This window comes from Ceratotherium simum, chromosome 10 (assembly GCF_057802395.1).
Source record: "Ceratotherium simum simum isolate JZ-2026a chromosome 10, ASM5780239v1, whole genome shotgun sequence".
NCBI classification, from domain to species: domain Eukaryota; kingdom Metazoa; phylum Chordata; class Mammalia; order Perissodactyla; family Rhinocerotidae; genus Ceratotherium; species Ceratotherium simum.
The window spans coordinates 35,276,270-35,303,364 of NC_141909.1; the positions used below are offsets into that span (position 1 = coordinate 35,276,270).

General features: G+C 36.3%; 1 protein-coding gene across 2 annotated transcripts; it reads left to right on the forward strand.

Moving 5' to 3' along the window:
• Positions 1 to 49: 49 nt before the first annotated feature.
• On the forward strand, positions 50 to 25,293 carry DIS3 (DIS3 exosome endoribonuclease and 3'-5' exoribonuclease). 2 transcript variants are annotated; one of them, XM_004423072.3, is made up of 21 exons: positions 50 to 384; positions 965 to 1,122; positions 4,255 to 4,448; positions 4,820 to 4,893; positions 7,426 to 7,593; positions 8,332 to 8,496; positions 9,850 to 9,963; positions 10,089 to 10,226; positions 10,785 to 10,931; positions 11,308 to 11,424; positions 11,682 to 11,783; positions 12,729 to 12,793; positions 12,881 to 12,965; positions 14,467 to 14,594; positions 17,462 to 17,548; positions 20,107 to 20,263; positions 21,643 to 21,857; positions 21,965 to 22,133; positions 22,267 to 22,425; positions 23,503 to 23,625; positions 24,302 to 25,293. In XM_004423072.3, the coding sequence occupies exons 1-21, from the start codon at positions 157 to 159 to the stop codon at positions 24,383 to 24,385; spliced, it is 2,877 nt and encodes a 958-aa protein (XP_004423129.1). In that variant the 5' UTR covers positions 50 to 156; the 3' UTR covers positions 24,386 to 25,293. The 2 variants fall into 2 exon arrangements, with proteins under 2 accessions (XP_004423129.1, XP_014637278.1); XM_014781792.2 differs by lacking the exon at positions 50 to 384 and adding an exon at positions 528 to 710.
• The last annotated feature ends 1,802 nt before the right edge of the window (positions 25,294 to 27,095 follow it).

The window sequence follows — 27,095 nt, forward strand, 5'->3', positions numbered from 1 at the left end:
GTCTCGACGTTTTCCCGCGAAAGGTGCTTACTAACAGCCTGTAAAAGGAACGGGCGAACCTCGGGGTAAGCTATAGTTGTGCGACACGGTTCCTAGCTTGACGCTTTTTGCCGGAAGAGCGCTGGTGCGGTTCTGGGATTCAGCGCGTGAGACAAGATGCTCAAGTCCAAGACTTTCTTAAAAAAGACGCGGGCGGGCGGCGTGATGAAGATCGTGCGCGAGCACTACCTGCGGGACGACATCGGCTGCGGTGCGCCAGGGTGCGCGGCGTGCGGCGGTGCGCACGAGGGGCCGGTCCTCGAGCCCCAGCCCTTGGACCCGGCGAGCAGCCTCTGCCCGCAGCCGCACTACTTACTGCCTGACACCAACGTTCTGCTGCACCAGGTGCGTCGGTGGGCGGGCGAACTGCGAGCAACGCGGCCCACCCAGGAGAGGGGGGAGTCACAGAGAGGGAAACTGAGGCTCAGGGAAGGGCGACTTGGGCAATATCACGTACTTAGGGAGACGCAAACCCTATCGGGACACTTGCCTTCCATTCCCCAGGCCAGGGTTCTTTTCCTTGTACTGTTCTTTCAGTTTTTGGAGTCATAAAAATTTTAAGATACATTAATTTCCTAACTCCTGGTGTCTCTTCTGCCTTAGATTATAAGTGTCTGGAGGCCGGGGACCTGGGCTTCTGTGGCCTCCAGCTTGCGACCCCCAGGCAGCTTGTAAGTGCCTACGAAAGAGAACTATGTGGGCCAACGTCTTTCTTTATTAATAGACTTAAATCTACGAAGTTTTGTGGTTAGTCTGTTTACATGTGCTTTTCTGTAATTGACCAGAAGGGTTTTCTATAGCAAAATAGCTCTTTACCTTAATGTATATTGTTTTTCAAACCGACACTGTTTTCTGTTCGACAGAAACAATTTACAGATGAACATAGGAAAAATTAATTTTCTTTCTTTCTTTCTTTTTTTTAAAGATTGATGTTCTCGAGGATCCTGCCATCAGGAATGTAATTGTGTTGCAAACAGTTCTCCAAGAAGTGAGAAATCGGAGTGCTCCGGTATATAAACGAATCCGAGATGTGACTAATAACCAGGAGAAGCATTTCTATACCTTCACTAATGAGCACCATAGGTAGGGGGGAAATTATTTAATTATCAGAAAACCATAGAATTAGCTAAATTTGGGGGAGGGTTCCTGGCAGTAATTTGTGATGTTGTCAGAAGATATGCAATAGGTTTCATACTTATGGGAGGAGGATCTGGTTTTTACAGAGCTGTACAGAAGATAATGCTAAATAGACCTCACTAAGGTCGCGTGGGCATTGACTGGATCTAATCTAGAACGGAGGTCTCCTGAATCCCAGGCTACAGTAGGTCCTTTTATTTCCAAAATGTTTTCATTTTGAGTTGGTTTTAGCATGAGTTGAGCAATAGAATCTTGGAAGATGAGATTTGCCTAGGTTCCTGGAATACCATATTATATGAACAATCAACATAGGTTAATAAAATGTAAGTTTGTGAATGGGGCCAGCCTCATGGTCTAGTGGTTAAGTTTGGCGGGCTTGGCTTTGGCAGCCTGTGTTCAGTTCCTAGGCACAGACCTACACCACTTACCGGTGACCATGCTGTGGTGGTGACCCACATACAAAATAGAGGAAGATTGCCACAGATCTTAGCTCAGGGCGAATCTTTCTCAAGCAAAAAAAAAAGGGAGGAAGATTGGCAACAGATGTTAGCTCAGGGCCAGTCTTCTTCAGCAGGAAAAAAAAAAAGGTAAGTTTGTGAAGGGAAAGTTTAAAAATATAAAGCAGATTTATTTTTAATGGGCTTTTAAAAGTTAAACTAATACCTTATAACTGATCACACTGAAGAAGGTAAGGTTAAGAAATAGAATTCTTTTTATGCTTCAGATTCAGGACCTTTGAACATAATAAGTGGTTTTAGGAAATACATTGCTATGGTTCGTAAATATTCTATGCTGAGTCCTAGTATACTTTTATTAGATGAGATCAGGGCTTGGGTCGGCCCTGTGGCTTAGCGGTTAAGTGCGTGCGCTCCAGTTAAGTGTGTGCGCTCCACTGCTGGTGGCCTGGGTTCAGATCCCGGGCGTGCACCGATGCACTGCTTCTCCGGCCATGCTGAGGCCGAGTCCCATGTACAGCAACTAGAAGGATGTGCAACTATGACATACAACTATCTACTGGGACTTGGGGGAAAAAAAGGAGGAGGATTGGCAATAGATGTTAGCTCAGAGCCGGTCTTCCTCAGCAAAAAAAAAAAGAGGAGGATTAGCATGGATGTTAGCTCAGGGCTGATCTTCCTCACACACACAAAAAAAGATCAGGGCTTCTCAACCTTGGCGCTATTGACGTTTTGGCCTGGATATTCTTTATTGTGAGCAGGCTGTCTTATACATTGTAGGATATTTGGCAGCATCCCTGGCTTCTACCCATTAGACGCCAGTAGCAATCCTTCCTGCTCTACCCCCCATCCATAGAGCTGTAACAACTCAAAATGTTTCCAGACATTGTCAAATTTTCCCTGGGGGGAAAAATTACCCCTTGGTTGAGAATCACTGGATTAGATGGTAGATCTGGTAATGAAATTCCGTTGGAGTATGCAAATTTAAAAGAAGATGTAGTTTCTTAATTTTCTCTCATTTGTTCCTATATACCAAAGTTAGATATTGTTCTTGTAAAGAACATCAGTAAAGCACTTGTAGACTTCTTATTCCTAGCTCCTCTTTGAAATCTAGAAACAGAAACTTCCACTTGTATTTCAGTGCAGAAAGACCAAGTTTTTTGTGGAGCATGATCATCATATTCTTAATCAGAGGTTAGCAGTTTTGTTAGCTTAAGTGCAGTGAACCAGTTCAAAAATTTATGACTGTCTTGGATAAGCGTAAAGCATTAGCAGGTGCATTTAATGGTGAGGAATAAAATAATTCTAAAAACTGTTAATATAAATAAGTCTAAGGTTCTAAAATTTAATTTATTATTTTTAAGCACTAGAAGTTACTGTGCTTCTGAATTTTCTTATTGTACTTAAATTTGGCTTTGAAGGGCCGGCTCTGTGGCTTGGCGGTTAAGTGCGCGCGCTCTGATGCTGGCGGCCCGGGTTCGGATCCCGGGAGCGCCCGGAGGCACCACTTCTCCGTCCAACGCGAGGCCGAGTCCCGCGTACAGCAACTAGAAGGATGTGAACCTATGACATACAACTGTCTACTGGGGCTTTGGGGGGAAAAAGCTGAATAAATAAAATCTTTAAAAAAAAAAAAAATTTGGCTTTGAAGAACAAGTTTAAAGAAATAAGTGTACTGACATATTTGGGAGTTCAGAGTGGATAGACTTAGAAGGAATATAGAATCATATCTGTATCTGGCCTTTAAGTCTCTAGATAGTCTGCCGTTTACTGAGTATTTATCATTGATAATTTATGTGCATTATGTATTTAATGACTACAGAATCATATGATCATAAATCATCCCATTTGTAGCTTTTAGGAATTACTGTTAATCTACAGTTGGAATGAAATCTCATTATCAGACCTGAGAAGTTTTATTATAATTTTTTTCAACAAACTATTACTTATTTAATGTCCCACCCTAAAATATAAATTCTAAACTTGAAATCTAAAAAACAAAACAAAGAAACAAACAAAACAAAACAGAAACAGATTCATAGATACAGGAAACTAGTGGTTACCAGAGCAGGGAGGGCTTGGGGGGAGTTGGAGAAATCGGTGAAGGGGGTGAAGAGGCACAAACTTCCAGTTATAAGTCATGGGGGTGTTGTGTACAGTATAGAGAGTATAGTCCATAATATTGTAATAACTTTGTGTGGTGACAGATGGTAACTAGACTTACTATATGATCATTTTGTTATGCATATAATATCGAATCACTGTGCTGTACACCTGAAACTAATAGGATATTGTGTGTCAATTATACTTCAATAGTAAATGAATAAATAAATTCTGATCTTGACTTTTTCTGTTTGTGAAATAAAATTGTTTTAGCGTTTTTATTGTTCCATTAATAGTATAATTTTCTTTTCCAAGCAAATTGTTGTCTTAAAAACTTAATTATAAGAATCCTATTTATTTCCTCTCTGAGGTGTAAATCTGAATACATTCAAGAGAAGAAGATACACTATTGACTTTTAATGTTAGTGTTTATTAAACATTTATGTCCTAAGACTTTTTACATGTCCTTTTTTCTATTGATTTCCACTTATTTCACTTTTGTCCTTTCCTTTACGTTTAGGGAAACTTATGTCGAGCAAGAACAGGGAGAAAATGCTAATGACAGGAATGATAGAGCCATTCGAGTAGCAGCAAAATGGTACAATGAACATTTGAAGAAAATGTCAGCAGAGAATCAGCTGCAAGTTATCTTCATAACAAATGACAGGAAGAACAAAGAGAAAGCCATAGAAGAAGGAATACCAGCTTTCACTTGTAAGTCTAAATGTAGAAGCTGTGAATTTTTATATGCATTTGCAAATATGAACTATCATCAGGCCCTTGGTCGGAGGTTACTTGACTATTTAATATTTTCATATTCTTGTATACTTTCGTGTGTTAGTTTTGCATTTTGTAATTTTAAGTTCATTTCCCCATCACCATTTGGAATTGTCTTAGCAATAAAAGCTCATAGATATGCTTGACCCACTGCCTTTGTTTAGTCATGACCACATCAACAGATATAGGTTCCGCCCCACCAAAAAAAATTGATAGATACATTGTCACAAAAAGATTATCCGTGTTCTTTCACATGTAAGAAAAAAAAACACTTGAATTTATCAAGAGCAACAAAATTTATTTTTCAGGTGAAGAATACGTCAAGAGCCTAACTGCGAACCCCGAACTCATAGATCGTCTTGCTTGTTTGTCTGAAGAAGGGGTATGTTTGAGTTTGTTTTATTTTGTTCTTAAAAAGTGAAAATATTAAAATAGCCACTTTGGGATATTAGGCTTATAGTTATCAAATTTAAAAATTGGAATATTGGTGAGTAAGCAGGAATTGAAATAGGAGTTGGGTTAGAAACAATAAGAGTGACTATAATAGGCTTATTGAAATGCCGTTCATAAAGCACTTGACTTTCTAAAATAGCACTCTTTCCTGATACATGCCCAGTAAGCTGAGGAGGGCCTGGCACGTGGTGGCACTACTTGCTTGATGAATAAATAAAGGAATCCATGGCTGGCTTGTGAATAAGGAATAGGTATTTGACAAAGAAGTAGCAGGCACTGCGGACACAGAACATAGAGCTGTAGCATTAACCCCAAAGGAGGAGGGCAGGGAGTCATAAGAGGTAGAACCGGAAGGGTAGGGTCCAGATAATGAGGACCTAGAATTTATTCGGTAGATCAGTAATTTTCAAACTGTCTTACAAAGATCTCACTAAAGGGCTGCTATGAAGAGAAGGTAGCAGATAGAATTCTGGGCTCCCTACCTTATAAAAAAGGCAGGCAAAAAGAAATTAAGGGTGTATGAGAATATGCCTGGGAGGAATTGGGGAGAATGATGAGAAATGTTATTTATTTGAAAGAACACTGATTTGTAAGATGATACATTGTATCAAGGGCAAGATTAGGGGCGGAGGGATGAGTAAAGGGATTACTGCAATAGTGGGCTTGAGAGGGTCTGCTAAGGGGATAATTACACTACTGTGAGCCCTCATTTCCTTATATGTAAAGTGTGTTTAGCAGTAATGACTTCATAGCATTGTTATGATGATTGAATGAGATAATACAACAGTAGTATTAGTAAAATTCTTTCTCAGTGCCTGGCACATAGCTATGGTAAATGTAAATGATAGGTATTGTTATTATAGAAATAGGCTTTTTGTAATAGATCAGTAGACATACATCCAGTCTTTATAGCATTTTCCCCATCCCTGCTTGTCTTCAACAAGCTACTTTACAAAACAAAAAGGAAGTGTGAATAGATGAAAAAATGGGAAGAGAGAAATGACAGTACTGTAACACTTTCAATTCTGTGATGGGAAGGGGAGAAATGAGGTGGTAGTTGGAGAGCAAGTAGGAGCAAGAGGAATTTTTTTTTTTTTAAAGATGGGAGGAAATAAGGGAGTAAATGTAGATAAAGAAAAGAAAAGAGCCTGTAACTGAGCCTTGGGATACTTCAACATTTAATATCAAGATAAAGTGAATTGGCAGAGGAAAATAAGAAGGAGCTACCGGTGAAGTAGGACGGAAATCAAAGCGTTGATGATTTGGAAGCTAAAGTGTCTCAGGGAAGGAAAGATCATTTTTAAAAATTTTGCTAAGACTAAGAATGGACCACTGAATTTGCTAAGATAATACATTGTTAGTTACCTTGACAGTAATGGTTTCAATTGACTGAGGATGAAACATGAGAGAGTATGGGTGAAGAAGTAATGCACAGCAATTACAGACAATGCTTTTGTGGCATTTTGATGTTAAGTGGCACAGAGGATCAGGCCAGTGTCTGGAAGGGGATGCAAAATTAAGTAATTTTTAATAAGTCAGATTATTATAAGTTTATACAATGGTGAGAATGTTACAGTAGAGAGGGGAGAAATTTGATTCCAGAGAGGGATGATAATTACAGGACAGAGTTCTTGAATAGAGGAGAGGAGACGGTATGTAGTGCCCAATTGAAAGACTAGAAGCATTCTTTTCATTGTTGCAGGAGAGAAAGCTGAGGTTTTGGTATAGATGCAGGTAGGTGGGCAGATTTAGTGGTGGGAAGATGAAGTAGGTCTTCGATTGCTGCGATTCTCAGTATGGAGGTTGAGGTCATTCATCTGAGAGTGAGGAAGGAAGACAGGGAAGTTGAAGAGGTAAACAAAAAAGAAAAAGATATGAAGGAATCTCCTTGGAAAGTGGAAAATTGCTTGTAGGAAATGAGGAAGGAAATTAAAGGAGCCAAGTAGTCAGGACTTTGGATGTTGAGGTGTCTAAGAATCGTGATAGATGTTGTGATTGATCTAAAGCAGTTTACATCTTACCTCTGTCTTATATCCTTAGCTATTAAAAGAGGCAGAATAAAAATCGCTTTTCTTGTGCTTTCGGTAGCCACATTCCTATTTTGTGGAATTGAGGCTTCAAGTTAGCTTTTACATACCTACCTGCTCATTTGATCACTTAACCATGTGCTTTCATTTTGTGAGGCCTGAGGAGGGGAGAAGGGGCTACGCAGAGTTTCTTAGTGGCATGCATCTGTGGCTAAACACCAAAACGTAATGAAATTGAAATATTTGTATAAGTTTCCCTAGGAATAGAAAACATTTTTTTCTCATTGTGCTATCTTCTCTCAAATTCCTAGAGTTGTATATACCGTAACGTGGATGGTTTTTAAAAGAAATCAACTCATAGTGATAATAGCTGTATATTGAGCATACAGCAGACTTGCATACTAACTACATCTTTTGGTTTGCTTATTTCACAGAATGAAATAGAAAGTGGAAAAATAATATTTTCAGAGCATCTTCCCTTAAGTAAGCTACAACAAGGCATAAAATCTGGTACATACCTTCAAGGAACATTTAGAGCCAGCAGGGAAAATTACTTAGAAGCTACAGTATGGGTTCATGGAGACACTGAAGAAAATAAAGAGGCAAGTGTGTAAATAAATTGCTTATACTCTAAAATACTTTTTGTTCATTATTTTTTTCTCATAAGTGTTTAAAATTTTATCTGAGAATTTAAATTTGCTTTATCCTCCCAATTCATCAGTTTCAAGGCAGTTATGTGCGAAGTCGTAGATACTAGTAGAATTAATCACTTTTTTAGAAAACTGCTTATTGAAGAACTTTTTATTAACTTACTTTTAAGAGATTAAAAATATAGTCACCCAGATAATAAATAGGATGATTCTATTTTATATATTATAACCAGTTATGGGATGTACTGTTTAACATGTAATTGCTCCAGAGGGCTTCCCACACTTTAAAGTGAAAAGCAGTCATTTTTGGGGTGCTCACTATTTGCCAGGTGCTCTTCTAACTGCTTTGCATGCTACATTTCATTTAGTCTTCAACCCAGCCTGTAAAAGTAGGTACTCTTCATTTTACCAGTCAGGACCCTAAGATTTAGAGAGGTCAAGAAAATTTAAGGTCTCTTGGTACTAATATAATATTTACGGTGAAGTCAGGAGCACAACCCATATTTTCTGACCATGTTTTTTTTACTTGATATTGAGAAGTTAAGAGGGCAGAGTAAAGGGAGGAAGGAAAAATATAAAGGAAGAGAGAGAGATAGAGAGACATTCAAAATGTATTTAAACTTTTGGTTGGTAACCTTCCCATTATTTTATTGCCATTAAGAATTTCTGGGCACATGCTCTTTTACACAGATAATCTTACAAGGACTTAAAAATTTAAACCGAGCTATTCATGAAGATATTGTGGCTGTGGAGCTTCTCCCCAAGAATCAGTGGGTAGCACCATCTTCTGTGGTTTTACATGATGAAGGCCAAAATGAAGATGATGTGGAGAAAGAAGAGGAGAGAGCACGCATTGTATGAAACCAAACAGGTTTTAATTTTTGTCTGTGTAGCTTTGTATAATTAATTAATCTGTCAGCTTTGGAGAAAGTTAAACAGATTGCATTGTTCAGATTTATTGAACAAAGTTATAGTTCTGTAGTTTTAATACATGTCATACTCGTAGTTGATTTTTTTCCCTCTAAATATTTGAGTAGTCTTCTTTTAAGTTAATGTCTTATTTTGCTCAAATAAGTGAGTTTAAATACAAAAACACTGTTAACTTGAGTATGAAACTGGAACTCTATGACAGTTCAGGGACATGATCTGTCTGAATTAGTGAGATTTAAGTAAACACAAATTTAAAGTTTTCTGAAATGTTAAAATTCCCTCAGCATAATGGATGTACTTCTGGGCCCTTATATTTGGGTACATTTAATAATTCCTTCTCTATTACCATATTTATTATGAAGAGAATGCTTTCAGTTTTTTCTTTTTTTTAATTTTATTTAGTTATTTATTTTCCCCCCCAAAGCCCCAGTAGATAGTTGTACGTCATAGTTGCACATCCCTCTAGTTGCTGTATGTGGGACGCGGCCTCAGCATGGCCGGAGAAGCGGTGCTTCGGTGTGCGCCCGGGATCCGAACCCGGGCCGCCAGCAGCGGAGCGCGCGCACTTAACCGCTAAGCCACGGGGCCGGCCCATCAGTTTTTTCTTATAAGAGAAATTCTACTCGATATGACCTGTTTATTTCCCTGTTGTAGAATTACAGGAATAATATGAATAGTTGGAATTCATACAACATTTGTAGTTCTTGTTTTTCCATGAATTATATTCAGTACTCTGGAGTCTTATTATAACATTGTCCTTGCAGAGTCTAGGCCATAGGAGAATGTTAGAGGTGAAATAGCATAAGGTCCTGCTATTTCTGATAAGAAATTCTCTTCATTTGGGTTTTTGTTTTGGATAAGGAAGAAACTTTAAAGATAACATCTCTTTTTTAATGAATTAATAAACACACAGCTAATTAGTGCAAACTAGTACTAAAATCCTAGTCTATTAATTCCAAGACCTGTGTGTGTTTTAGTGAGTAGATCTTTATATTAAAATGAAGAGTTGAGTTCTGACATGTTTACTTGGTTATTTTTTTTTTTTCTTTGTTTTTTGGTCATCTGTGTTTGTAGTGCTTTATTATTATGAAACTGTTTCCGTAGTTTGGTTTGGCATGCTCTTGCCTAGAATTTTGAAGCATCAAGATTCTGTAGTTTTGTGTCATAATTTACTGCCTGAAAGTTTTAGTATCCATATTCATATTCCAATTTTGAAGGATAATTGTCTCATTATACTTACAGAAAAAATAACTGAAGATTTTTATTTTTAAATCTCAGCTTAAGACTGCTGTAAATGAAAAAATGTTAAAGCCTACAGGTAGAGTTGTTGGAATAATAAAAAGGAATTGGAGGCCATATTGTGGCATGCTTTCTAAATCTGATATTAAGGAGGTGAGTAAAGAGCACATTGCTATGTAATAAAAAATGATATACATTTAGTAGAACTTATAGCCCTCTCCTTACCCTCATCACCAGATTTTTGTCTGTGTAAAATCTTTTTTCCTAATTTTCTCTAGTCAAGAAGACATCTCTTTACACCTGCTGATAAGAGAATCCCTAGAATTCGGATTGAAACCAGACAGGCTTCTACATTAGAAGGACGGAGAATTATTGTTGCTGTTGATGGTTGGCCCAGAAATTCCAGATATCCAAACGTAAGCTTGAATTATTAATTAAAAATTTGGGAATAAAATTGCTGCTTCTAGTGAAAGTAGAATCTGCTTTTGTATAAAATTCATACTGAGATTTAGGAATATTTCAAAAAGTTACCTGATAAGATTAATTTTCAAATTGAATGCACTACTTATGACATTCCAATGTAAATTGTTTACTTTTACTCATATTTCCAAACAAATAACTTTGATAGCGACTACAAAAATGGTGTTTGAGACTTAACGTAGATTCCGATAAACGAATTTTGAAGCTACTTTATTTGAAGCACATTTTAAACCTGAAAGGTAATAGGAAGTAACCAGATGCTTTGTTATATAAGAACTGGGCCTTCAGGAAGTCTCCGTCATAAGTCACTTGAGAAGTCTTGTCATTTTCAGCTCTCATTTACCAAGGGGTCATTTTTAAGAAGAAGTGGTGAGAACATTTAGAAATGCTAAGGTGATATATACATGTTCAAGGATTTAATGTGATGATAAAATATAAATGACCAAACAAAACGCTGTGAAATACACTTTTCTAATAATACCTTTTGGTTTTAGGGACACTTTGTAAAAAATTTAGGGGAAGTTGGAGATAAAGAGACGGAAACAGAAGTTTTGTTACTTGAGCATGATGTTCCCCATCAGCCTTTTTCACAGGCTGTTCTTAGCTTTCTACCAAAGATGCCGTGGAGCATTACTGAACAGGTAAGTTGAAAAGAATCTTAGTGACTTTATAAATTACTATAGCTGAGCCAGTTTTGTTTGATTTCTGTATGTATTTTAAATATGTAGAAACCACAGTCCCCTCCTCCTCTGCCTTTAGTTAGATACAGCACTTTTAGGTGTTACAAAAATCATTTGCTTTACTAAAAGGTGACTTTTTCTAGGGTACTGACAGTAGTTTATGTCAAATTTTTCAAAGATGAGGAAACCACAAGTTACAAATCATAATGTGTGGTTATCATTAACAAATAAAGCTAAGTTTTTTTTTTAATATAGATATTGTTGATTTCCTAAGAGCTGTCTTGCATTTTTGCTACCCAAATAGTTTTTTATTTTTTTATAATGTCACATCTTCTAGGACATGAAAAATCGAGAAGACCTGAGACATCTGTGTGTTTGTAGTGTGGACCCACCAGGATGTACTGATATAGATGATGCTCTACATTGTAGAGAACTTGAAAATGGAAATTTGGAGGTATTTGTATTGTAATGACATTCTTTTCTAAATATAGATCTCTTCATTTTCTTTTGACTCATTATAGAATTTGTGAATTATTCATGCCAATTATAGTTAGTTATAGCTGCAGAAACTAATAGGCATGTGTCAAAAATTGAAATGGTAAATGTAACTGAGCCTTTTTTCAGTTTAGCTAAATTTTGTCTCATTAGAACTTCATTAGTACATTTACCCAATTAAGCATGTTGACATCCTTTTATTTTTTTCTTTTTAAGGTTGGTGTTCATATTGCTGATGTTAGCCATTTCATTAGGCCAGGAAATGCTTTAGACCAAGAATCAGCCAGAAGGGGAACAACTGTGTATCTTTGTGAGAAGGTAAATGTGTTAAATGTAAAATAGAATTTTGATACATGCTTATAACTTTTTCATTATCAGCCTTATTCTTAATAATAAAATCATCTGAGGTATTTCCTGAGGAAAGGACAGCCTCAGTATTTAATAAAATGAGATGAATGAGTATTATATTAATTATGCGTAGTTAGTTTGTAAAAATCATGGGCACTTGAGGATTCTTGAACAGTTTGGAATAGCACATGAATTAGCTAAAAGACATACATAGAATAAGGTGGGCTTAAATCAGTGAAGATATTGTGATGTTTGTTGTTATTGTGTGCCCCAAATAATGTGTAGATATAGTTGGTATAAATTGTTGTATAGCATTTAACTTATGATCTATGGGTAACTAATGTATTTTCTCTTTTTGATTGTCAAGACATGAGTCTGTTCTATCACAATTTACCATTTATTCTTCCTCTTCAAATATGCTCCCATAAACTTACAGAGAAAAATTGTGAAAATAGAAGGAAAAGTTAGTCTGTTATGAATTCGTTGTCAAAGTTCTTCCATGTAGCTTTTTTCCATAAAAATTTAGTGTCTCTCTTTTTTAGTACATTTAAAACACCATGTAGTTTGTGTTAATCATTGGAGAAAAGTCCAATCCTAGGGCTACTATGGCTTGTGTCTGTTATCTAGTACAGACTTACGCAGACCAGAGATTTCAGACTTCCAGAGGACAGCCAGGTGGTTAGTGCAGAGGACTTAAACTTAGGTCCACTGACACGCAGTCCAGTTTTCTTTCGTTGCTTACCTTTTTTAACAATTGTCTGTAAGTACTTTTCTAGCAATAGACTTTTTATTTCACATTTTTTCAATTCTGTTCGCAAAGGCCTTTTTTTATCTTGTTAAATTAATGCTGTTTGAGAATAGAACCTCAAATAAATGTGCTAAGTAATCTGTGACTCTTATTTTTATTTGTTCCAGAGGATTGACATGGTTCCGGAGTTGCTTAGCTCTAACTTATGTTCCTTAAGATGTAACGTTGACAGGTATTTATGCATGTTTTTTCATAAGAACATAGTATTTACTACTTTAACTGATTCCCATTAATGAATACTGTCTATTTTCCCCCATAGGTTGGCATTTTCATGTATTTGGGAAATGAATCGTAAAGCTGAAATCTTAAAAACGAGGTTTACCAAAAGTGCCATTAATTCAAAGGTTAGTTTCATGGTTAATGTTTAATGTTTAAAATGTTTGGTACTTTTAACAGTATTCTAGATTGTTTTGAAAAAGTTAGGCTTTTTTTAAAGAAATTTTTCCCCAGTTTTGCAGCAAAATCTAGTTTTTTTCAGTTATCTCCTTACTTCTTGATGTTATTTAGAAGTGAGTTTATGTGGCAGTTGTCCCATGTTTGGAAACTTAGAAAGCCTGTATACTTGAGAAGACCAAATAGATGACTTTTTGCCCTAACTCAGAAACCCCAGTATTTGAAGTTGTCCCAACTTATAACTGGTTAGTATTTTAAAAGTTGGTGTGTACACCACTTTCTTGTTTCTCATGTTTTCTCATAGAAATGATATTATAAATCATAGTTGGATTCCAGTAGACCTAGCCTGAGGTCCGTGTTCAGACAGAATGGAGCCACATTGTCTTTCTCTTCATCCTTTTCCTTTTTTTGTACTTCTCCCCAGATTCCTTTGTATTCTCATTTTGCCCTGAATCTTCCTCTGAGTTTGCCAGACCCCTTGTCTTCCAATGATCCATTTTCCAAATTTACCCACTTCTTCTCTCCCTTTACCATCTTTCTTTCTGTTCTGATCAACTAGTGTTTGGAAAGAAAGTCAGTGTTAGACTGACAGATAGTGATGTGTGAATCATTTAAGCCTTCCTGGATTTGTGTTTTTAGATAGCATGAGTTTATAATTCTCCTAGAATTGGTCAGTGTAACAAAATGATATGAAAAAAAAAAATTAGTGAACATATTAAGAGAAAACGTTTTTAGAAGGGGAGCTCTTAGCCCCTAGTAGATAATTCGGCTCTTCTAGGAATTTGACCTGGACTGCATCATCTAACTCTTATGCTATTCCTGACTTTTACTTGTGAAGCTATTTTTTTTAAATAAGCTAAAATATGGTAGTTTTCCATAAGGAGTACAAGAAGAACAGAAGCACTATTTGTATATATAGACTGTAATTGGAAATTACTTTAAATCTTTTCTGCTACTACGATTTGTCCTATTTTTAGATACTTAATTTGGGGCATTTATTAGATTTCTTGTAAAACATGATGTCTAGATTATTACAGTTTTCTTAATTATTTGCCAGTGAGTAAAGAAGTAATGATCATCTGGAAAGGATTTCACTTTACAGTCATTATCAGAGAATAAGCCAACCTTCCTTTTTATTTTATTTTAGCATGACCTAAGTATTTATACATTAATTGAGCTATGAAAGTAAAGTTTAAACAATTTATTTACTAACAATACTACCATTTTATTTTGTTTTAACGTAAGTTTGCTTATGTTGTATAATGCATCAGTTAATGAACCAGAAATCATAGGTATGGAGTATAAGTGTTATGACTAGGAGGCTCTCTCTTGTTATTGATCTTAGGTTTTTCAAAATTATGGAATTTATGTCATGGAACTATGAGAACATAGTAAACCAGTTTTTATAAGAATTATATTAACATATGGTTTCTTATATGGTTTCTTTTTTAGGCTTCCCTTACATATGCTGAAGCTCAGATGAGAATTGATTCAGCAGCCATGAATGATGATATTACCACCAGTCTCCGTAGACTAAATAAACTAGCTAAAATCTTGAAAAAAAGAAGAATCGAAAAAGGGTACATTTCAAAAATATCTATTAAGATGTGTTGTAATTCATTTATCCTGGTATTAAGATAATTTATGAACTCTTATGGTGGACAATGATGAATTATTTAATAGGCTGACTAGAGACTCTTAAGTAGAGACATCCTATTCTTCTTGCTACCTTTTAAATACTAGCAACTGGATTCTGGACTGGTGTTTCTTCAGGAGTTCTATCCTTGTAATTTGTTGTGCTAGAAACTGGTATGTTTGAATTAAACATCTTGAAGAAATTCTAGGAAGGCAAGAGCTCCTTAAGACTTTCCTATGGCTTGTTTCTAATTTTAATTAGAAATGAGTCTCCAGATTGCACTTTGGTTTTCAGATGTCTAAGTAAAGGTAGATTGGGAAGTCCTTCTTACACTTTAGAGTTGGAAGAGATTTTAGAGACTGTTTAATCCAACACCTTTTTTAAATGACTAGAAGTTACATAGAAGCAGTCTTCCCAAAGATCTGATAGCTAGTGGCAGATATGCGTCTTTTAGCTATTATATGGCATTTGTCTAACTGCAAAGATGTAAGATAAGGAGTATCCAAGTACCCAAACTTGTTGAAGAACAGTAGTTAAAGGAAATTTGATTCTTGTAAGATGTCATCAACTATCAGAGTATAGTGAGTACATGAGCCTTTCAGATGTTGGTCTCTGGGTTTCCATGCTCATCCTGGTAGGGTCACAAGTGGTTACTAAAAGTGATTTTGTCGGGGGGTGCAAACTCTAGATCTGTGCTCTTTCATAAAATGTGCGTATTTAAATTAAAATTAAAGAAAATTAAAAATTCAGTGCCTGAGTTGCACTAGCCACATGTCAAGTGCTCAGCCTCATGTGGCTAGTGACTACCATATTGGACAGTGTAGATACAGAACATTTCCATCCCTGCAGAAAGTTTCATTGGACAGTGTTGTTCTAGGTAGTTATGCTGAGCCACCTCTATCTGTATTCACACCCCAGTTTTCTGGGAATTAGTCATATGATCCTAAATCAGAAACTTGAAACTGTAAGGATAATTTGGATGTAGTAAAACCCCGTGAAAGTATTGCTCAAGCTTGTCATTTAGATGTAAATAAGAGGAATAAAATTAGATTTTTTTTGTGACACAAAACAATTTTTCAGAAAATATTTGTTTATTGAAGTTTACAGTATGCCTGGTATCAGAAGAAAGTTTGTATAAAGATAATTTTTAGGAAGTTTGGTTTAAAAGCAAAGTGACTCAAACACAAATAGGAACCATATTCATTTTGGTGGTTTTAAAGTAAGAGATGTAAATTTGCATTTGTAATACAGCTTCTCCTAATTAGGACAGAAAAGATATATATATAGATATAGATATTTTTTTTTTTGTGTGTGTGTGTGTGTGTGTGTGTGTGTGTGAGGAAGATCAGCCCTGAGCTAACATCCATGCCAATCCTCTACTTTTTCCTGGGGAAGACTGGCCCTGGGCTAACATCTCTGCCTGCCTTCCTACACTTTATATGGGACGCCGCTACAGCATGGCTTGACAAGCAGTGCCTCGGTTCGTGCCCGGGATCTGAACCTGGGCCGCCAGCAGCGGAGCGTGCACACTTAACTGCTACACCATGGGGCCGGCCCCCAGAAAAGATATTTTTTAACTTCAAAAACAGTCTGTACTTTTAGTTTTGTGAGTAGACAGTCATCTACTGGTAAAACATATTGTTGAATCTTCTCAGTCTTGGGGAGAGTTGAGAAAACAATCAGTAAAAAAATTGGTATCTTTTACCTTCTTAAAGGATATATTATGTCTTAAATTATATCTATCTTATTTCTTTCTTAAAGCGGAGATGTTATGTCATGGATAGACATAACATTTTAAGTGTTCTATGAAGAAAAAATGATCAAAGTGTGAATAGTATACTTTGCTTTTTGGGTCAAGATGTATTAATAAATAAATCTAGTGTAGAGGATTGTTGTAAATACCACATGGCAAGAAAGGAGTATTTGTTGAGATTGCCTGTCTAGTATTCCTTCTGTAGTTCTTCTAATAAACGTGAAGAGTTGAGGGAAAAAAGGACTTGGAATCTCACTTACTTTGCCCCATATCATCTTATTTTTTTCCTTCATTTTTTTCTCTTCTCCATGATTGTCCAAGGTTACCCAGCCTCATTAAAGTTCTTAGTTTTAGGTTGATTTGAAGCTGACGTGATGAAAATAGCATCAGGGTGTGAAGAAACAGTAGACTTACCTTGCCTAGTGGGAATTTACGTTTCAAAGTAGAACTTGCCGACTCATTAAATGAAGCACACATGTAAAGCATTTAGCATAGTAAGTTATCTGACACATGGCACTCAAATATTAAGAGCCATCAGTATTTGTAAGATAATTGTAGTAGTAGTTTATCAGTCTCCTTTCCATTGGTTGAGAGTATGTGGAAGATACTTTTGAACTGTGGATCGTCTGATGTTATTGATCTACCTGTGGCAGCTTCCCTTTTTCCTCTCTCCCTTATCCCTCACCCCAGTACATTGTTTTCTGTAGTACATAAAATACTGCCAGTTACCTTCTTCATTTATAAAAGTGATTACAAACCCATGTAGCTCAGTAAAAACTCATAGTTTGGGTACAGAAGATATTCAAATCCTCAGAAGCATAAGAACTCGTATTTTGTTGTATTGTTATTGTCCTCTCTTTTTAAATGCATTTTAAATCTGTAAAGTATTAAACTATTCATGAAAATAGAACATAAAACTTAGCAGATGGTCATAAAGCCTTCAGAAGAAAAACTTTTAGCCGCATGTTATAATCGTTTTCTGTTTTAAAAGAATCTCTTCCAGGATTTTGTGTGTTATTGGCTCACTTGACTAATTTACCTCTTTAATTTTTATTTAGGGCTTTGACTCTTTCTTCTCCAGAAGTTCGATTCCACATGGACAGTGAAACTCATGATCCTATAGATCTGCAGACCAAGGAACTTAGGTATGCAGTTTTTTCAATGGGCAGTAGATAAAATTTTGATATTAAAAATAATGTCTAGTATATATGTTAATAAATAAAATATATTTATACCCTGATTATCTATTTCTCTTAGAGTTGTGATTTCTATAGATTTTTTTGACTTATGAAATATATAGAAAAGCAAATATGATTTCACTTTTTAGTTTTTCTTATGTAAAACTGAGATAAGTATCATAACAGAAAAATTTCTAATTTGAGTTGGTTTGTCTTTTTTTTTTCTTTTTTCTTTTTTGTGAGGAAGATCAGCCCTGAGCTAACATCCATGCCAATCCTCTTTTTGCTAAGAAAGACTGGCCCTGGGCTAACATCTGTGCGTATCTTCCTCCACTTTATATGGGGCGCTGCCACGGCATGGCATGATAAGCGGTGCCTCGCTGCACACCCGGGATCTGAACCCAGGCCGCCAGCGTCGGAGTGCACACACTTAACCGCTACCCACGGGGCCGGCCCTGAGTTGGTTTGTCTTGATGTGCGATACATTAGAACTTGACTACTAATAGTTATAGCAAGTAAAAGAAAATTGCCCTGATTAATTTAAGTATTTAATATAGAATATACTGTGATAGGGTAGATTAGTGGTCAAGACCACGGGCTTGGAAGCAGACTGCCTAGGTTTGGATCCTACTTCTGCCAATAACTCTGCACAAGTTCTTTGACCTCTCTACACCTCAATTTATTTATTGGTAAAATAGAATTGATAGTAGGGTGTTGTGAAGGGTACTCGGATGTTAGGTATTGTTGTTACTGTTTTATTGATTTGGTTAAGATTTAGGAAGCAAGGCTATTTTTGGTTAAATCAGAATTAGGCCTCTTTTCCATGCCTCTTATGTAAAATAATTCTGAAATTAAACAGGCATTTACACTCCTCTAGTAGATGACCAGGGGTTAGAAATGGGAATATACTGAAATTTGTTCGTCAGGACCAGTATGTGCTTTATAGAATTAAAGCTAAAATTAAAAAATACTTTTGGGCAAACTTCTGTGCAATTAAGTCTAATGTTAATACAAACAATGAGCCCAGTACTAGGAGCTATTTTGAGGAAAATGTTGAATCCAGCTTGGCCAAAGTAGGCTATCACCCATTTCTTCTTACCAAGAAGAAGAAAAACTATATTTCTAAGAGATTGTCCCCATAGTTTTAAAGGTATGATTGGAGGTCTTCCTAATATTTTAGAAATTAATATGCTTTAGGAAGTATATTAGGAATAACTAGGATAAGTCAAGAAGTTATAAGATGTTAAAAATGGAAACATGAATGAAAGATTAATAATGCATGTTCATTGACTTGGGAGAAAGAAAGCACTATGTAAACAGGCAGTCATTTACTAAACTAAGTTTTAAATGAACATAGACTAACTATTAATAGAATGAAAGGCAGTATCAAATTGGTTAAGAGTTTTGAAGTCAAATTTTGTGGGCTCGGATTCTGTTACTCTTAATAACTCCAACCTTGAGCAAGAGAATAATGTTACACATCTTCACGTCCTTAGTCTTCTCATTTGCAAAACAGGGCTACTATGATATATATATACAATGCCTGGTCCATAATAATTAGCACCCAAAGTAGCTATTGTAAATATGATCTCTTCATTTTGGTGATTTATTGGTGAAAGTTTTAATTTTTTGTTATTGTTGAGGAAGATTATCCTTGAGCTAACATCTGTTGCCAATCCTCCTCTTTTTGTTGAGGTAGATTGGCCCTGGGCTAACATCCATGCTCATCATCTTCCACCTTATATATGGGACACCTGCCACAGCGTGGCTTGATAAGCGGTGTGTAGGTCCGCACCCAGGATCCGAACCTGTGAACCCCAGGCTGCTGAAGCAGAGCATGCGAACTTAACCACTACGCCACCGGGCCGGCCCCAGACAGTTTTAATTTTTTAAGCCAAAATTTGTATGACCTAAATAGCTTTTAATTCTTCTTAGTAAACTTTATTTTTATGGATTTGTAGTTAAATAAAAATCTCTTTGGACTTAGTATAAGGAGATGAAAATACTTATGATTTAGATTTTTTATACAGTCGTGTGCCACATAATGACATTGCAGTCAACGACAGACTGCATGTATGACAGTGGTCTCTTAAGATTAGTACCATATAGCCTAGATGTATAGTAAGCTATACCATCTAGGTTTGTGTAAGTATACTCTGATTTCGCACAGTGACAAAATCGCCTAATGATGCATTTCTCAGAACATTCTCTCTGTCATTAAGCCACTCATGACTGTATTACTAAAGTTCATAAAACTTCTATTTTTTTAGTGCAATTTGTAAAGTCTCCTCTAGCATGAGATTTACTCATGCAGTAGATGCATAATAAGAGAATGTTAGCGTAGTAGCTGAGAAATGAAAGAGCCTTAAGTTATTAAAAATACACGTGTACACACACATGTGAATGTTTACATAGGAAATAGATAGTTCCGTTATCTTGTTGGTAGAAAAGGTAACTTGTGAATAAATATGATATATGGAAGTCTCAGATTCTTTTTGCTTATTTCATGATTTTTCCATCGGCAGAGAAACAAATTCCATGGTAGAAGAATTTATGTTACTTGCCAATATCTCTGTTGCAAAAAAAATTCATGAAGAATTTTCTGAACATGCTCTGCTTCGAAAACATCCTGCTCCTCCTCCATCAAATTATGAAATTCTTATTAAGGCAGCTAAATCCAAGGTAAAGATCCCATAGTTTGAAAAATCATCTGTATTTGTGTTGTGTTCTATCCATGGCACTGAATAATTTTATTATCAATATTATTAGCTACATCTCCACAAAAGTTTTGTTGTTTCTTGATGCAGAACTACTTGATGCCAGTAGTTTTTTTGATTTAAAAAAAAGAAATCATCTAACTTGGGTTTAGTCATCTCTTCCCACATTGAAATCATTTGCTTAATAAAATCTTTTAATGTCTTGAAAGAGCACCCTATGCTAAAGCCAGATGTTCCCGACCCTTATTTGCAGTATCCTGAACATATTAAGTTCTTCCATATTTCTGTGCCTTTACACACATTCTTTATGCCTGTGTTACTTCATGCCTCCTCTGAAGTGCCTAACTTCAGAGACTTACAAATAATTTTTTTCTCTTTATCTTCAACTCACTTAAGCCCCCTTTATATCATGTTCCTAAGAAAGAAGTCCATTTATTGCATACATGAAAAGAGGAAAAATGTAGACAGGGCACCATTTCCTCAGCACTGTATACAGTACCCTGCCTCTGATTAGTTGACTTTCATTTAGGCATAATAACTCTTACCCCTGGGGTGACTGTGGCTTACATTGGTTTTCTTTGAATCACTTATTTAGGTCCCATCTTTCCTGTCCAGAAGAGAGCTGGAAGGAGTAGTGTTGGATCTCAGGGCATTATTCTAACAGGATGGCATTGGTTTCGAACCTTTTTCAGACCTTCATGGTGGGCCTACCCCTGTCATATCCATCAGAACAGAATCAGCTCCTCCTCTGCTATAAGGCTGACACTGTAAACTGGGGAATTTTCTCTTAAGACCTGGGAAGAGGAAGGAGGATTTAAGTATTTTTGCCTCATCTCCCCAAGTAGACCAAAGCAGCTAAGTTTGATGTATCAGCACATTGAGCTGTGGTGACCAGTACAGTTTTCTTTTGCCTCGGACCTTTACTTTTGCTTTGAGTGGAAGGAAATAATCTGCAGAGAAAATCCAGACATGCTATAAAGTATCCAGATCTGCTTTGATTTATTTCTACCCCGACAAAGATTAGGCAAACACAAATTGGACTTTGAGAAATAGCATTACTGCTAGCTACCACCATCCTTTTCTCCCTTGAAACTTCTTCAGAATGTTGATACTTCAGTACCTTTAAATGCATTCAGAAAATTTTAAGCTTCAGTGTTGCATGAAACAATTACTACTTTTTATAAATTTATTTTTAGTTCTCTTAGGGTAAGGATAAAAGGCGTAAATACTTATTATCTGGTCAAAAACACCATATTTGTTCAATCTGATTCATTGTATTTTGAAGACATGATGGTACTGATTTTAAAATGTTTAATATGGTACTCTTTCCCTCTTTATTCACAGAATTTGGAAATTAAAACTGATACAGCCAAGTCGTTGGCCGACTCTTTGGACCGGGCTGATTCTCCTAGTTTCCCGTATCTAAACACTCTATTAAGAATATTAGCCACTCGCTGTATGATGCAAGCTGTATACTTCTGCTCTGGAATGGATAATGATTTTCATCACTATGGCTTAGCATCACCAATATACACACATTTTACTTCGCCCATCAGAAGGTCCTTTTTCCTTATGAAGTTAAAATAGAAAATAGTTAATTTTGAATTTTAAAAAGACATCTTAATGCTAACGTGGCGTGATTCTTATTTCTCTTCCATGTATCTAGATATGCAGACATCATTGTTCACCGGTTGTTGGCTGTGGCTATCAGGGCTGACTGCACTTATCCAGAGTTGACAGACAAACACAAGCTTGCAGATTTATGTAAAAATCTCAATTTCCGGCACAAAATGGCTCAATATGCCCAACGTGCATCAGTGGCTTTTCATACCCAGGTATTTATTTGCCTTCTATTGATAATGTTAGGAGAGATGAAGTTTTGTTCCCTTTTTATTTAATTTCAAATATTTTTTTTATTAATTTCAAGATCTTTGACAATTCTTAATAAGGCTGTATGTTGTTTTACAGTTATTTTTCAAAAGCAAAGGAATAGTAAGCGAAGAAGCCTATATTCTGTTCGTAAGAAAGAATGCGATTGTGGTGTTAATTCCAAAGTATGGTTTAGAAGGTACAGTCTTTTTTGAAGAAAAGGATAAACCAAAGCCACGGCTTTTTTATGATGATGAGGTACAGTATTTCTCATGTTTTTATTTATTTATTTATTTGGGGGGTACTTTTTCTTTGATAGGTTACCAATGGTACCTGAAAGGGTTATTTTTTGAACCCTACAGAATTTTTTTTTTTTTTTTTTTTTTTTTTTTTGTGAGGACATCAGCCCTGTGCTAACATCCGCCAATCCTCCTCTTTTTTTGCTGAGGAAGACGGCCCTGGGCTAACGTCTGTGCCCATCTTCCTCCACTTTATATGGGACGCCGCCACAGCATGGCTTGCCAAGCAGTGCGTCGGTGTGCGCCCAGGATCCGAACCAGCGAACCCCGGGCCGCCGCAGCGGAGCGCGCGCACTTAACCGCTTGCGCCACCGGGCCGGCCCCTGAACCCTACAGAATTTAATTATGCCAACTAAGCTTATCATTTTACTCACAATTTCTCACCTCAGTATTTGTTCCCACATACAAAGGTCCTTGATTTCTTTCTTTTATACCATGTAAAGATTTCGTCTCTAAGAAGACTTGATTTACTCTTTGCCCTAGGTGGACAGATGGATTAAAATGAAGGAATAAATGGCTGCTTAGAGCTCCAGGAAGAGAATTTTTTTTTTTTTTTTTGTATTTTTTGTTTATTGCAGTAACATTGGTTTATAACATTGTATAAGTTTCAGGTGTACATCATTATACTTCTATTTCTGCCTCAAGAATTTTTTTAACCTATTTCCAGTGTCTCTTACCTGGCATGCTCCCGCCTCCCTAACCTTAGTAGAACAATAATAAACTCTGCCTGCAGTGCCTTTGTGCTCCTCTCCTAGACCCACAATTTGCTGATTAATGGGGTGAGAATCCTGAGATTAATGAATATATATTGGGACCATCTTAAAGGAGGGAGTATGCACATAAATAGCTCATATTTATGTGAGGCTACTAGATTAGTGGTTTTTGTTATATTGGACACCTAGATGTGCTTATTAAATATTGAAGTAATTTTTAAATTTAAACTTTTAAATCACTATGAAAGATAAACTATAAAGAATTAAAACAAAGCCTCAAGTGAATGGAAGCAATTAAAAATAGTAAAATGTGTTTTGTTTAGATACCTTCACTTAAAATAGAGGATACAGTGTTCCATATATTTGATAAAGTTAAAGTGAAAATCATGTTAGACTCATCTAATCTTCAGCATCAGAAAATCCGAATGTCCCTGGTAGAACCACAGGTAAGAACCGAATTTATATTATCCATGTTGTGGTGGAACAAACAGTATGTATCTTATGAAAGAGGAGGATATAGTCACAAGTCTTTTCTGTTTAATGATCGAGGGAATCCTGTAAGTAGTGTAGAGGCCAAATTATTTGCATAGCAAATCCTTTTTTCTCACTGATTTCACTAGGCCGTGGGATCCCAGAAGTCTAGGGTTCTTCTGAGGTGCTTGGTGCCAAAACCAGAGCTCTTTGAGATCTCTGCCTAGTCCTTTTTCGCTTCCATCAGTTTTGAAATCTGCACTTTTGAAGATTAGGATCAAGTGTGTTTCACCTAAGATATTGGTTCTTAGCCTTTGTTCTGCCCCAGCACACCTGAGGCTTCTAATGCTGACAGTCACAGTGGCTCAGTTAGGATAAATTGGACATGTTTTGTTAAACACACACTACCCAGTGACATGCTTCTCACCTATTGAGATCATGTCTTCTTTTTACATTTTTGAACCACTGTAACTTTGTGTGTGAAATATGTATACTTTGTATAGAAAATCTTTACCAACGCCCTTTCCCCCCTCTACCCCTACCTCCTTTTGAACTTCAAAGTGTCAATGGGGAAGGAGAAGATGAGAATGAGATTTATTCCTTATTTTATGCTTTTACTCACCTTATTTTTCTGCATTTGCATTACTTTAGATACCAGGAATAAGCATTCCCACTGATGCCTCAAACATGGACATTAATGAACCAGAGAGAAAGAAGAAGAAGATTGAAAAATAGCTACAGTCAAAAAATAAACTTCAAAGATTGGTTTCCTTTTAAAAAAAAATTGAAAGACACTTCTAAATCTAAGAAGTGTGTGATACAGTTTGTTACTTTTAAGTACATTTTAATAATTTTAAAAATTTGCATTTTTATTGAACTGTTGACTGTCCCATCATACTACTTCATTTCTGGATTGAACAGAACTATTTATGCAGAAAAATTCAATTGAATATCCATCACTTAAATAGTGACAGGATAGCAACTTCAGGGATCTGTAAAGATCATTTAAAGGGAGCATTCATTTGCTCATTGAAGAGCAGATTAATTTTGCATAAGTAATTTGATTATTTAATATTGATAGAAAAAATCCGTCATTTTCCTATGGAGAAAAATCGAACATTTTTAGAAGCAAGTAACAGTCTACTCTCTAAATCTTGAAAGCTGTCAGTGTTTGGTATGGCAATTTTTAGATTTCAAGACAGTGAAGTCAAAATCTGTCAGGGAATTCAATATTTAATCTCCCTCGCCATCTTTAATTTATCTAACTTTTTTAAGTGTTCCCTTATTGTTAAAAAGCCTCCTGCATTTTATTAGTGGTCCTTGAACAGCTGTGAATGTATAGGAATTGGATGTTGTAGGAAGGTGAGAAGTAGGATATTTTGATCTGACTGGAAAAATAGTTTTTGGTATACCAGGTAATAAGTGTGATCATCATGTTTGACTGTCAGCTCAAATATCTCCCCCAAAATAAGGCATTAGGGCTCAAAGAAATAATAGAGATGGTACTTTAAATGTCACATCATGTTACTTATAAAATAAAAAGTAGGTAATTAATGACTTTTAAACTATGTATGTATCAGATTATATAGGAAAGGGGGGACTGTATAAGGACATATTAAAAGGAACAGATTGGAGTATTACAATTTGGTGTGCCGGTGACTACTTCCCTTGTTAACCACAAAGATTAGCGATGATTAAATTGGTGTTTTCGAGAATATTTTGAGATAGTTACCTTACAACATTTTGCTTACTCAATTTCTAAAGTACCTATGGTGTACCAGGCTCATCACCAGTCACATAAACTATCTTGTCTGCCTTGAAGGAGCTTGCGGTACAATGAGAAAAGACTGGCAACTACGTCAGTAGGTATACTAAGTGGGAATAATTATAACGTGTACAATCATTTAGGCACTCGATAATTGTTAAATGATTGTTCTGGTTTCCTGTTACTGAGGAAAGCATCCATACATTGAGGCAGAACTTGTTTCAGTTGATGGAAGAGAGCCTTGAGTGGACTAACAGTGTACACTAGAGCACAAGTTAGCAAACCTTTTCTGTAAGACATTTTAGACTGTGCTGGCTGTATAGTCTCTGTTACAACCAGAGGACTCAACTTCCCTGCTCTACAGAGCAAAAGCAGCCACAGACAGTATGTAAACAAACGAGCATGGCTACGTTCCAACAAAACCTGATTTATGGACATGAAAATTTAAATTTCATAATTTTGTGTCACAAAATATGACTCATTTGATTTCCACACCACCCCCCCACCCCCAACCATTTAAAAATTCTTTGCCACGGGCCATAGCTTATCTGCAGTAGAGGAAAAGGGAGGCTTCTTGGTAAAAGACAATAACCTTAGGTTTACAGTTACGTGTTGTTTAACGAAGGGGATAGTTCTGAGAAATGTGTCATTAGGTGATTTCATCGTTGTGCGAACATCAGAGTGTACTTAGACAAACCTACATGTTATAGTCTGCTACACACCTAGTCTTTATCCTACTAATCTTATGGGACCACCGTCGTATACACAGTCTATTCTTCACTGAAACGTTATCATGCGGAGCATTACTGTATTTATCTTTCCAAGTTTGTTTTCTTGTTCCTCATTTATGAGGAAGACCTAATTTAGACATTAATCCCTTTTGAGTAGTTCAAGATGACCAGAAACGTTATTTTCACCCTACAGTCTCTTCCTAGGTAATCTAAAACGCTTCTAGTGCCAGTTCTTATGCTAAGCAGTTTACATGGAATATTTCACTTAAGAAGCCCTGTTGAGTAGGACTATTACCCTCATTTACAGATAAAAATTGAGGTTTTATAGACCAGATCAAGTAGTAGGTGATGGAAGAGGGATATGAATCCAAGTAAGTTATAATCACTACTGTTGTTTCTTGGCTTGTGATATTAAAAAAACGTAGCCAGGGAAGCTCCTACCCTTAGGATCTAGAAATCCTCTCATGTACAGCAATTAAGTTTATATTGATTCTAAAGTCAGTGTGATTAAGGACACAACTTCTAATGCAGTATCTTTATTGATGGACCTAGTGGCTAATGGCTTTAATGGTTAGTGTGCTGGGGGAGAGGATGAGCCAGGTACACAGGAAGAAAGTTTTTTGCAGGTTAGCAGTGAGCTTACAAGGTGCGAAAAAGGAAGAAAAGGACACAGTGATAGTATGTCTTTATTTCCTAGGGCTCCATATGAATTATTATTCTAAAAGGTGATTTGTAAATATGAATATACATTCTCCAAAGGTAAAGACTATTTCCAAAAAATTTATATACCATTCTACTCTCAACATGAATATGAGTTTTAAAAAAATTAGTTACATGTCTGCCCAACCGTAACTTCATAGGTCTAAAGCCCTACAGCAACTCCCCTGTCACCCGGTTGGTCCCCACTGTTGATCCTGGTTCTCCCGTGTTCTTATTCCTCTCCCTAGCC

What these genes read in the sequence shown, in the direction of transcription:
- DIS3 (XM_004423072.3), top strand. Translation starts at nt 157, where the DNA reads ATGCTCAAGTCCAAGACTTTCTTAAAAAAGACGCGGGCGGGCGGCGTG. An exon ending in TTAAGATGTAACGTTGACAG is followed by an intron (nt 12,794 to 12,880) that starts GTATTTATGCAT and finishes TTTCCCCCATAG; the next exon opens with GTTGGCATTTTCATGTATTT. An exon ending in CAGTGGCTTTTCATACCCAG is followed by an intron (nt 22,134 to 22,266) that starts GTATTTATTTGC and finishes GTTGTTTTACAG; the next exon opens with TTATTTTTCAAAAGCAAAGG.